Source organism: Arachis ipaensis, chromosome B06 (genome assembly GCF_000816755.2).
Source record: "Arachis ipaensis cultivar K30076 chromosome B06, Araip1.1, whole genome shotgun sequence".
Lineage (NCBI taxonomy): Eukaryota > Viridiplantae > Streptophyta > Magnoliopsida > Fabales > Fabaceae > Arachis > Arachis ipaensis.
In genome coordinates, this window is record NC_029790.2 from 20,907,030 (window position 1) to 20,919,656 (window position 12,627).

General features: G+C 35.4%; 1 protein-coding gene across 1 annotated transcript; it reads right to left on the minus strand.

Moving 5' to 3' along the window:
* On the minus strand, window positions 5,142–7,116 carry LOC110263712. Its single transcript, XM_021105470.1, has 5 exons — window positions 7,034–7,116; window positions 6,830–6,907; window positions 5,906–6,188; window positions 5,735–5,821; window positions 5,142–5,320 (listed from the first exon to the last, which is right to left on the minus strand). The coding sequence occupies exons 1-5, from the start codon at window positions 7,114–7,116 to the stop codon at window positions 5,171–5,173; spliced, it is 681 nt and encodes a 226-aa protein (XP_020961129.1). The 3' UTR covers window positions 5,142–5,170.

Below are 12,627 nucleotides of genomic sequence, written 5' to 3' on the forward strand. Positions count from 1 at the left end.
TGACTAGCATTTTTGGTTAAAATATGCATACAAAATTTTACAAATCAAATAAATAACTAGAAAATTATTTGATTGATATATGAACTTGTTTGAGTGAAATTTTAAGAAAAGATTTTTTTTTAGTTATATTTTTTAAAAAAATCTTATAGAAAAGTAAAAATAATTTTTTCAATAATGCTCTACATCCATATAAAAAATGCATCCAAGTTATCCAAGTATTTTTTGACAAACGCGACTCTCCTACCCCTCACTCGTTTGTCATACACGCGCTACATATAACGTAAACTTTCTCTGCTGCAACCTAAACCTTTGCTCAACATAAACCTTCTGTTGCAACCTCCTTCTCTGCTCGCGTTCTTCCTTATTGATCTGCATTGCTTTCAACGTAATAAGTTTCGTCGTTCTCCTCTGGTCGCGCTCATCTTCTTCGTTTTCTTCTTTTGATCTGCTTACGTTGTATTTATCTTCTTCCTATTCTTCTTCGTTTTCTTCTTTGATCTGCACTTCTGAATCGACACAATGAATGACTCAACTTCAAATCAGTTGAATGAGAGTGATTTGGATTATTCTTCTGAAACGAATCAAACTGATGAGGTTTGGATTATTCAATTTTGAATCGAATTGAATGGAATGCAATTGCTAATTTGAATTGAATTGATAATCTCTAAATTCTAGACAAAGCTGTTTGAATTTGATTTTATATAATGGATTATGTTTCGTTCATTCAGTACTATACAATTGTTTCACCATGAGTAGGTGTTCGATTCATTATGTAGAAAGCTGTTTGAATTTGATTTTATATAATGGATTATGTTTCGTTCATTGAGTACTATACAATTATTTCACCATTTGTACGTGTTCGGTTCATTCTGCAGAAAGCTGTTTGAATTTGATGTTAGTACTATACGATGGATAATGTTTCGTTCATTTAGTACTATACAATTGTTTCACCATAATGATGTGTTCGGTTCATTATGCAGAAAGCTGTTTGAATTTGATTTTATATAATGGATAATGTTCCATTCATTTAACTCTATACAATTGTTTCACCATAATGACGTATTCGGTTCATTATGCAGATAACTATTTGAATTTGAATTTATATAATGGATAATGTTCCATTCATTTAGTTATATATAATTGTTTCACCATAACAACATGTTCGGTTCATTCTGCAGACCAGGTATGTTGTGGATGAACAATTTGTCCCAAAGGTCGGGATGATTTTCAAGACACTAGAAGAAGCCGGAAAGTTCTACAAAAATTATTCCAAACTTGTCGGTTTTTTTACCAAAATAAGGAACACGACTTAGGACGGAGACAAGATTAAGAATCAACTAATCGTATGCAGCAGAGAGGAGCGGTGAAAATCTAAGATATCTCCTACTCTAAAGACAAATCCCTCAGCCAGCATAAACTGTCCAGCCAGGATATACGTACACATATTGAAGGACGTCGGTCTCTGGACAATTTTTAAAGTCATTCTGAATTACTCACACCCCTGCTATCTAGACCGGGTAGAGATGCTCAAACAATACAGGGAGCTAAGCATGTTCGTGCGTTGCACCATCGAAACCAATGAGCAAGCCGGAATCAGACCGAGCAAAGCTTACCAATCATTCGTAACAGCAGCCGGTAGTCACTGGGAACTAAGTTTTATAGAAAAAGACGTGAGGAATTACATCACATGGGAAGTATGGAATGTGTCCGAACAACACGACGCCAAAGAATACGGGAAGTACCTATTAAGAATGAAAGAGAAGAACCAAACTTTCTTTTTTGAGCTCAACCTCGAAGGCAATCACTCCATCAAACATGCATTTTGGGCCGATGCAAGAAGCAGGGAGGCATGCGAGTATTTCAAAGATGTCATTTCATTCGACACCACGTACAACACAAAAGGTATTCGGTTCACCCAAATTAAGTCTTTACGTTCACCATATCTACACAATTCAGTTAATCAATTTGTGAGAGTGTCCATTTATGCAGGTACAATATGGTTTTTGGTTCTTTTATGGGCGTGAATCACCACGGTCAGTCGACACTTCTCAGATGCGCGCTGATAAAAAACGAGGACATCCAATCATTCAAATGGCTATTCGAGTGTTGGATCCGTTGCATGGGAGGGAAGGCACCAAAAGACATTCTCACCGACCAATGCACATCGATGCAAAGGGTCATCGAGATGTGCATGCCAACAACAATTCACCGCTGGTGCATCTGGCACATCATGAAAAAGATCCCAAACAAACTAAACGGTTACAAGCGACATGAAGAAATCGAACAAGAGATGAGCCACGTCGTTTGAAACTCATACACAAAAGACGCATTTGACAGAAACTGGAACGATTTCCTCACAAAGTACAGCCTCGGAGGCAACAAGTGGCTCTCAGATAACCGAGGTTTTAATTCGAATTATTTTCATGCCATTACCTTTTGGGTCAAATCATGCACAGATTTCGGTTTAACACAGCTCATTAATTCGGTTCATTCTATAGAGCTATACGAGGATCAGCATATATAAATTCTAGTTTACCTAGATCACCACTTTTGGGCCGGGATGAGACATAAAGGAGCGAGAGCATGCACACATTTTTCAACAAATTCATCACACGCAACAGCTCCCTGAGTCAATTCGTGAAGCAATACAACAATTGCCTAGCAAGCAGAGAGCAAAGAGAGCAGATTTTCACACCGTAATACCTGCACAATACAATTAGCAATAGAGGCGCAGTTTCAGCACGTGTATATCCACGAGAAGTTCAGGAAAGTTCAAGGACAATTTCAAAGGAAAGGTGAACTGCATCACAAGATCAATGCATTCCACCCTAGGTTTCACAACATACGAAGTCGTAGAGTAGGTTTCCAAATCCACATTCAACAAGTTTTTCGTCACCTACGACGCAATATCACGAGAGGTAAAGTGCTAGTGCCTGCTGTCGAGTCAAGGGGCATATTGTGTCGCCATTCTCTGAGCGACCTAAGCTTTGAGTGAATGGATAACGTGGCACCGAAATACATACTGGAGCATTGGAGCAAGAACATAAAGAAGAGAAACACACACATCAAGAGCAGCCAAGACGAGCCTTTACTGGAGCTGAGAAGCAAGAGATTCGATGATTTGGTGTTTCGGTCGCAAATATATGCGAATTTGCATCCAAGTCCGAGGAGCTGACCAGAATTCTGCACCGGGCCTTTGACAATCTGATGGCCGAGATGCAAGAATATTAAGAGAGAAGCAAAGGAAAAAGTTTGTTATCCCACGAAGAAGCCACGTTGAGCGACCTTCAAAGCCCGCCACATGTCAGAATAAGAGGCTGGCCCAAGAACAGATTGGGATCAAACCTAGAAAAAAAGATTTCAAATGCCACGAAGAAAAAGAAAAAGCCATCTCCAAGTGAGGTAATATTGAGATTAGGGCTAGACAAACATTCATTTATGCATTTTGCTAATATACGATTTATTTCCTCTTTTTACAATTGAATCTTTTAGACGTCGGATCAATGATTTATTTAAGTTCCAGCTTTTACAATGCACTGGATATGAATTATCCCGGAGAGGAGTATAGGAGTTTCAGTTTTTATTAACATAAATTTCCTTTCATCTATCAGCAAGCTTCGGTTCACTGAAGTTATAGGAGGGTTAATTTCTTACTATTGTTAGTCTTTATTGAATAGTCAATTTTTTTTGTTTTTGATAATAGCTTTTGTGAAATTCTTTATTCAATAGTCACTTTTTTGTTTATTAAATAGTCACTTTATTCTCTTATGTCAAAGAGTTCAGGTGTTTTCTAGAACTGAATACTGATAGAAATATTTGTTTAAAATTAGCTCTCTCCTATATTGATATATGCACTTTTTCGGTTCACATAGGGTATTAGTTTCGGTTCATTGTCTTTTTGGGGTTCCTAAAGTTTTTGATAAATACCCTGATTCCATTCACTGTGAACCTGGAATAAAACAGCAGCCAGACAATTCCAACAGGTATATACATTAACATTTCAAACTGATAGGACAAGGACTAATCCAGCTTGAATCAGATATATACATTAATATTAGATATATACATTAATATTAACATTAGATATATACCTTAATATTTACATTAATATTCACATATATACATTCAAAGAAGCAGTGTTTCCTTTTTTAAACAAGTTAAACAAAATATTGTTAATTACAACCATTCAAATAAAGTATATCCTATTTACTATCTAAATTTCCAGATGTGAATTTACAAAAAGGGCTGGAGAGGGCAGTAGATGGCTTCGAGAGTTTTATGGCTTCAGATTCCCGAATCACTTGGTCTTTGATTTTGTCCATTTTGTGCAACAGAATGTTTGGACCGTATTCGCGCCTGAAGCCATCAATTTCTTCCTACAATTCAATTGAAAGAAATTAGATACATAAGAAATGAAGCCAAATGAAATAAGAAATGAAAGAATTTTATTAATTTAGAAACTACTTACTTGTGTCCAAGCTTTATATTGATACCTCTTCCCTTTTTGATCTTTCGAGGATCAATTGTCTCAAGCCATTTCATGACATATATTGCACAATCATAGCTAAGCAAGAATTAAATAAAATACGATTAATAGTATACAAAATAAAACACATTAAAAATAGCACTATAGAAGATTAAAATTTTTACCTTGTACATTGACCATTCAACATGATATACTCTACCTCTTCTCCCTCTTCGTCCTCCATTAAGGGTTCCGCCCCAGTGTAAACCCTCATCTGGGAGACTATTAATCCCTAAAAGAGATACAAAATGTGAATGAAAATTAGCAACTACAATGAACCGAACTCTGTTCATGTTTTGAATAAAAATGAGGTGAATCAAAACCATCAACTCCATTGAACCGACCAGAAATCATGAATTGAATAAAATAAGATAAACATTCAATCAACAAGGGAAACAATTTACAACAAAATATGTATGATTTAAATAACTTACAACAAATTTGTTTAGTTTAATTTTCAAGTCAGGTATTTCTTTATTCTTCTTGTGCACAGGGTCAAAAACATAGAATGCCTTTTTCTGGACATCGGCAATTCACAACCACCAGTGTCCTCCATTGCAAATTGGCATAAACAGTTGAAGTTTGGGAAAATCATAGAATATTTTTGTCAAAACGATAGCAAACGAGAGAATTATCAAAGAATTTTTAGAAATCACAACTTACAAATGGATACGATGCGAGTTTTCTTTTGTCAAGAAACTGGCGGTGGTGGGCATATTTATCGATATGAAACCGGTAGGCCTTATAGGTCTTTGGATCAGTGTATTTCTCGCCATGGTTTCCCAACATAAACATCTACAAAACGAATCCCAGTTAAATCACAAATGAACCAAATTATTTATCACAAATGAACCAAGCAAGTGAATCTAAATGGCCAACACCAATGAACCAAACGTGCTGAATAAAACGTGATAAATATTTAATCATCAAGAAAAAGTTTTCTGCATGCATAAGAACTCAACAAAATACATAACAATCAAGTGAATCAAAATGGCATTTTTCACTGAACCGAACACCAATCATGTGCTGAATAAAACGTGATAAATATTCAATCATCAAGAAAAATATCTTCTATATCCAAAAGGACTCAACTGAACACTTGACAATAAAATGAATCAACATGAACAACTCCACTGAATAGAACTCCATTCATGTTTTGAATAAAACGCGATAAACATCAATCAGTAGGGAATAAAAAATTTGGCTTACCACAATATCCAACGGCACAGAGTATATTTGTTCTTGAAACCGGTGACCTTTTATTTGGTTGAGAATCATGTTATGTGCAGTGACCACCTACAGGAAGAAAATTTATGAGATAAATGGTATAAGAGTCTTTAGAAAAATCATTAATGTTAACGCAATAATCAAAGAATTTACCGTGCTTTTCACATGTTGTTTGGACATTAGAGACATGAAATGATGTCTAAGCCCCTCGAAATTTGCTTCATGCTTCAAGACGAATATGGTATCATATTCGTTGGAACTATCTTTGGTTTCTTTGACATGTGTCATCCAATGATAACACTTCTCCATCAACTCCTCCGTGATTTCTTTCTCTTTCTCTAGAGTTTTGTACCTTTCAGCGGCTGTGTGGCTCGGCTCGGCACTTGTTGCGCAGCAAATTTCAATGCTGCTACCACGGCAGCATCTACCATCATGTCTGCCAATATTTCGAGTTGACTCACTGTCAGTTGAGAGGGGCACTTGGTTGAGATGCTGGAGGACTTATCCTAAGGCTCAATGAAGGTGCATCATCTTCCCATTGCCTAGGACGAGCAGGACTGTAAGACGACAGAGAAAAGTTTCAAGCAATTAGGAAAAAGCAGTATATTATATAACACGAAAGCTAATAAAAATGATACTAATTAAAACTTACACATTCAACGGAGGTTATGGCTTCGCCTTCCTCGGAGAAGATTTCTCGCCAGCCTGCTTTTTTTGTTCCGGAGGGCAGCTGTAACAAACAGAAGAGAGTAATTGATTTCTGGATTAAACAATGTAGTGAACCAAAATTAAACAATATAGTGAACCGAAATTATCCAGATTTGAACAAGCAGAAAACTTATAAATCAGGCTGTGCTTCTTCTTCCAATTACTGTGCCATCGGAGCTTCTTGGCATGATTTCTGTTGTTCTTCTGGAGGGCTACTGCATTAAATAGAAAAGAGTATAATAATGACCCAAAATTATTATGTTGTACCATTCAACTAATAAAAAGAATTCTAATTACAACTTAAAGGAACAATGAAAAAGTAGTATATAAGACAAAAGATTATAAGAAATGATATTAATTAAAACTTACACATTCAACAGAGGTTCTGGCTCTGTCTTCCTCGGGGAAGATTCCTCGGCGGCTTGCTTTTCAGGTTCCGGAGGGCAGCTGTAAGAAACAGAAGAGAGTCCAAAAATAAGAACACATTGAATTCATTTTTGGATTCAACTAAACCACAATTAAACCATGTAGTAAACCAAAATTATCCAGATCTGTATAAGCAGTAAAACTTACACATCAACAGGTGCTTTTTGTTCCGATTGCCATGCCAGTGCTTCTTCGCAGGCTACTATTGCGGTTCCAGAGGGCTGCTGCATTAAATAGAAAACAGTTCAATAATGACCCCAAATTATTATCTTATACCATTAAAATTAATAAAAAGAATTTTATGTACAACTTACTCATTATCCGAAGGGTCATAGATAAAGTCATCTTTCATTAACTCTTCCTTAAGAGAACTCGGAAGAGACACCGTAATAGGAGCTCTAAGGAGTGTAAACAAGGAAGAAGTTAATGTTGAATAATTAGAATAGGTTCTGAGAAACCGAAATCTGCACATTGAAAAACTCACGTTTCCAAAGGTTGAGAATGAGTTTCTTCTCGAACCTCAATGATTTGTAGGTCAGAATCAGGTGTAGTGCTACTGACAGTTAAACACGATTTTCATGTGATTAATTAAACAAAAATTATTACCTAAATCTAAAAGAGTAACATAAATATTTTCAATTTATACTGGTGGAGTTTTTAAACTCTGTTTTTTATGGATTTTCTTTCTTCTAAAAACTTTTACTGGGGTTTTTGGGGTATTTTTCCTAATAAAAAAGATACCAAATTAAAATCAGCAACCAAGATTAAAAGCAGAGATCTAGAAACACATGAAATTCATTTTTGGAACCCACTGATCCGAAATTAAAGCCTGCAATGAATGAATTTACCTGGTATTGTCCGGGGCATTTACAACGGTGTGGAGCTCGTCTGAGTCTGTAAGAGAGGTTCGCTACCCAGATTTACAATCAGCAGTCTAAGAAAGATAAATAAATATTACTCGGTGAATCCAGAGGAATTAGAAGAGGTTATAGCAAAAGTTAGCAAACAAAGAAAAAGAACTCAATATAAGAAGCCAAATCTTACGTCTCGGAGAAATCATTTCGCGCCTCTGTCGAGTCAAACTGATCCGGAGCAACGTTTGTTGTCTGACCTCCATCATTTCTTCTCTTTGATCTCTTTTCTCTTAACATCTGCAACGCCTGTCTTCTTCTTTCCGCAGCGCTGTCCTTTACTCGTTCAGTTCTAAAAATTCATAAAATAAGTATCAATGAACCTAAAATGAAAGCATCAATAACTGAAAATATGATTTCAGAAACTTACTCCTTATCAGATTCAGTTTTGCTCTTTGAATCAGTCAAAACAAGCTTTCCTGATTTGGTTTGTTTTTTGGCCAACCTCTCCGGTTGTTTTCTTTTCACTATGGGTGTTTTTTCGATTTCTTTTTCTTTGCAACATAGACAAACACATCGAATTTATACCGGAGACAAATATCAGCAAGAAAAACATTTCTAATGCCAAAGGATCCAACTGAAGACACTAACAATCAAGTGAATGAAAATGACCAACTCCACTTAACCGAATGCAATTCATGTGCTGAATAAAATGTGATACACATTCAATCATCAAGAAAAATATTTCTGCATGCAAAAGGTCAAGTGAAGACACTAACAATCAAGTGAACAAAAATGACAAAGTCCACTGAACCGAACGCAATTCATGTGCTGAATAAAACGTGATACACATTCAATCATCAAGAAAAAGATTTCTGCATGCAAAATGACTCAACTGAACACTTCACAATCAAATGAATCAACTTGACCAACTCCACTACTGAACAATATCACATTTGTAATTTACTTAACAAGCATACATAAACAATTTTCAGCAAAGAAAAGCAAAACTAAACCAGATGAATATCATACAATCACATAATGAACATGATCCAATACTTACTGGCTTTCAGATTGGCTTTGTACTCTGAATCCGTTGGTACAAGCTTCCTTTTTTTGCTTTCTTTTTTAACCACTTTCTGTGGTTGTTTTCTTTTCTTTGTCGTTGTTTTTATCAATTTCTTCTTCTTCTTCTCTACAATACATAAGAACAAGCACATAAGAAAAATTTTAACCAAATACAAGTAAAACAAAACCAATATGAACATCAAACTTACTGGTTTTTGGATTTACTTCTGCTTTCTGAATTCGTGGGACTGCTTTCAGTTTCTCTTATTTCTGAATCCGTTGCAACAATGTTTTGTTTTTTAACCAGCCTCTGTTGTCTTGTTCTCTTGGCTGGTGGTGTTTTGTCGGATTCAGATTTAGATTCGAAAAAAGTGTCTTCTTCCAAAGAAGAATCCAGATCAGCAATTTTCTTTTTTTTCTTTCTTCCCTTTTCCTTTCTCTTTCCCCTTCAAAAAAGTTAGTTTCTTCTCCACCTTCTTTCTTTTTGTTTTTTCCCCCTTTATTTGATTTCTATACAGAAGTCCCTAAACACACAAACTTATTTTGTTAGCAGAGTATTTTAGAAGCATCTGAAATGAGCAAATACGCTAACAATCAGGTGAATCAAAATGAGTAGAAACATTGAACCGAACACCATTCATATGCTGAATAATACGTGATAAACATTCAATCATCAAGAAAAATATTTCTACATGCACAAGGACTCAACTGAACATACTAACAATCAGGTGAATCAAAATTACAAACTCTACTGAACCGAACAACATTCATGTGCTGAATAAAACGTGATAAACATTTAATCATCAAGAAAAATATTTCTGCATGCACAAGGATTCAAATGAACACACTAACAATCAAGTGAATCAAAATTAGAAACTCCACTGGACAGAAAGAAAATAAGAACACATTTCAATCCAAACCCTAGTTACGCCAAAAAAATGGAATCAGAATAAGTCGATCTATTAAATGAAGCAACTCAATCCAATAAACTTAAAATATAACTAGGAGAAATAAATTAATTATAACCTAAAACACAAGCTTATTTAGTTAGCAGAGTATTTTAGAAGCATCTGAAATGAAATTTTAGGAGAAATTTTCGTTTACTTTACCATTGTGTCCGTTGCTTCCTGAGAAATCCGGTCGAGCATCATCTTCTTTGTCTAGTGGGCCACCCACGGTGGCGAGGGAGCATTAGGTCCATCCAAGCGAGGGAACTTGGTTTCATGGAAATAAATTAGCATCAAAATAAAAAACACAGCCGTCAACGGACTATTTCTTTCCCTTTCTCTTGTTTTCGATTCCCTTCCTCAAGAAGTTGAGCACATGATTTGCCCAATCCCACTGTCGGACGTTGTCCACACGAAGGACATGCAGTTTATGGATCGGGGAGGCCATGTTTACCATCGTCGGCAGCAAGAAGCACCTCTGTACGAAGACGACAAAAGTCCTCCAAAATTTTTGCCGGTTCTTCTCCCCTTCAACACTCATATCCAGGACAGACTTTGTCAAAGATGCCAACGTAACACATTTGAGGCTGTGAATTATTGCCTTGTCTGCCTCATTCAGGCTGCCATACTCAACCTTTTTAGGAAAACGATTCCCTACAATATTTTAATAACAAAAAATCAGCCAAAAAGGCACAGTTTAATTTTCTGTACCTTAATGAACCAAAATTAAAGGAATCAATGAACAAAAAATAAGCAGAAAGTGAAAAGTGTATTACCGACGTGATTTATGCCCAGCGCAACTGTTATTTTGCTAGGTGTTATGTATATTTTTCCATGGAGAGTTTTCAGGCATCCATGATAGTCATCATAGCAATCAATTAATTCTCTTAAGAGGCTATGAGAGACGTTCATTTTCGGGACATGTGCCAGTGCACCGAATCCTATTTCTTCAACAATATCTTTCTTTTCCTTACTCATATCCTTAAACACCTTCGCTATTGCCTTTGTCAGGCATCTGCAATCATGAGTTTTTTGCAAGATTTTGAAATAGAATGTCACGATATATTTATAATACAAAATAGATTTTATTCGAATGAAAGCGGATAAATATATTTAATGTTCTTACATTATAGCGTGGCTTCTCCTTCTTTGTCACCATTGTCTTCTTCATTTTTGCTGTAAGGACAAAAAAATTTAGTCAATACTTCACTCAATACACTGACAAGCACAAGCATGCATATCTTAATCAAGTGAATGAAAATGTCCCAGCCCACTGAATCGAACTCCCTTAATGCACTGAATAAAACATGATAAATAACAAAACATCTAGAAAAGCATTTCTGCATGCAAAAGAAGCTAGCTGAACACACTAACAACCAAGTGAATCAAAATTAGTAACTCCACTAAACTGAACACAATTCATGTTTTGAATAAAAAGTGATAAACATTCAATCAGCAAAAAAAAAAAAAATCATTTCTGCATGCAAAAGGACCCAACTGAACACACTAACAATCAAGTGAATCAAAATTAGCAACTCCACTGAACTGAACAAAATTCATGTTTTGAATAAAATGTGATAAACATTCAATTAGCAAGAAAATCATTTTTGCATGCAAAAGAACCCAACTGAACACACTAACAATCAAGTGAATGAAAATGGCCAACTCCACTGAACCGAACGCCATTTATGTGCTGAATAAAACATAATAGACATTCAATCATCAAGAAAAATATTTATGCATACAAAAGGACTGAACTGAACACACTAATAATCACCAAACACACTGAACAGAACACCATTCATGTTGTGAATAAAACGTGATAAACATTCAATCAGCAACAAAAGCATTTTTGAATGCAAAAGGACTCAACTGAACACACTAACAATCAAGTGAATGAAAATAACTAACTCCACTGAACCGAACGCCATTCATGTGCTAAATAAAACATGATAGACATTCAATCATCAAGAAAAATATTTCTGCATGCGAAAGAACTCAACTTAACACACAAACAATCAAGTGAATGAAAATGAGTAACTCCACTGAACTGAGCAACTTTCATTTGCTGAATAAAACGTTATAAACATTCAATCATCAAGAATAGTATTTCTCCATGCAAAAGAAGTCAACTGAACATACTAACAATCAAGTGAATCAAAATTAGCAACTCCACTGAACTAAATGAAAATAAGAAAATATTTCATTCCAACCCTAATTACGCAGTAAAAATAGAATCAGAATACATCGATCTACTAAATGAAGTAACTCAATCCAATAAACCTAAAATGTAACTAGGAGAAATGCGAGATTGCAAGATTTTAAATGAACAGTAGTTTTTCTCATACATTTGTCAGTCTCTGTTGCTGTTTTCGTTCATTTTTGCTTCTTCTTTCCGAAATCTTCTCGCGATTCTTCTCCGGTAGCAGTTTTCGCAGAGAACACGAGTGAAGTTTGAGTAATTTTGAGAGAGATTCGAAGAGAAGAAGCGGTTTCAATGTTGAAGAAGAAGGAACGTTTTTTCATAATGAAGCGCGAATGAAATAGCAGTTTCGTGTGTGTTGGGCGCCTGGAAGTCATGTTTCATTTAATGAGATTGGGTTTTTCTGGTATTGGGCCAACTTGGATGGACTTAGATGAAAAATTATATGGATGTGTAGCATGACTATAATTTTTTATTTAGATATCTCATATAAAAAAAATCTTTCTTGATGAAATAGCAGTGTTGGGCGCCTGGAAGTCATGTTTCATTTAATGAGATTGGGTTTTTCTGGTATTGGGCCAACTTGGATGGACTTAGATGACTTAGATTATGGATGTGTAGCATAACTATAATTTTTTATTTAGATATCTCATATAAAAAAAATCTTTCTTT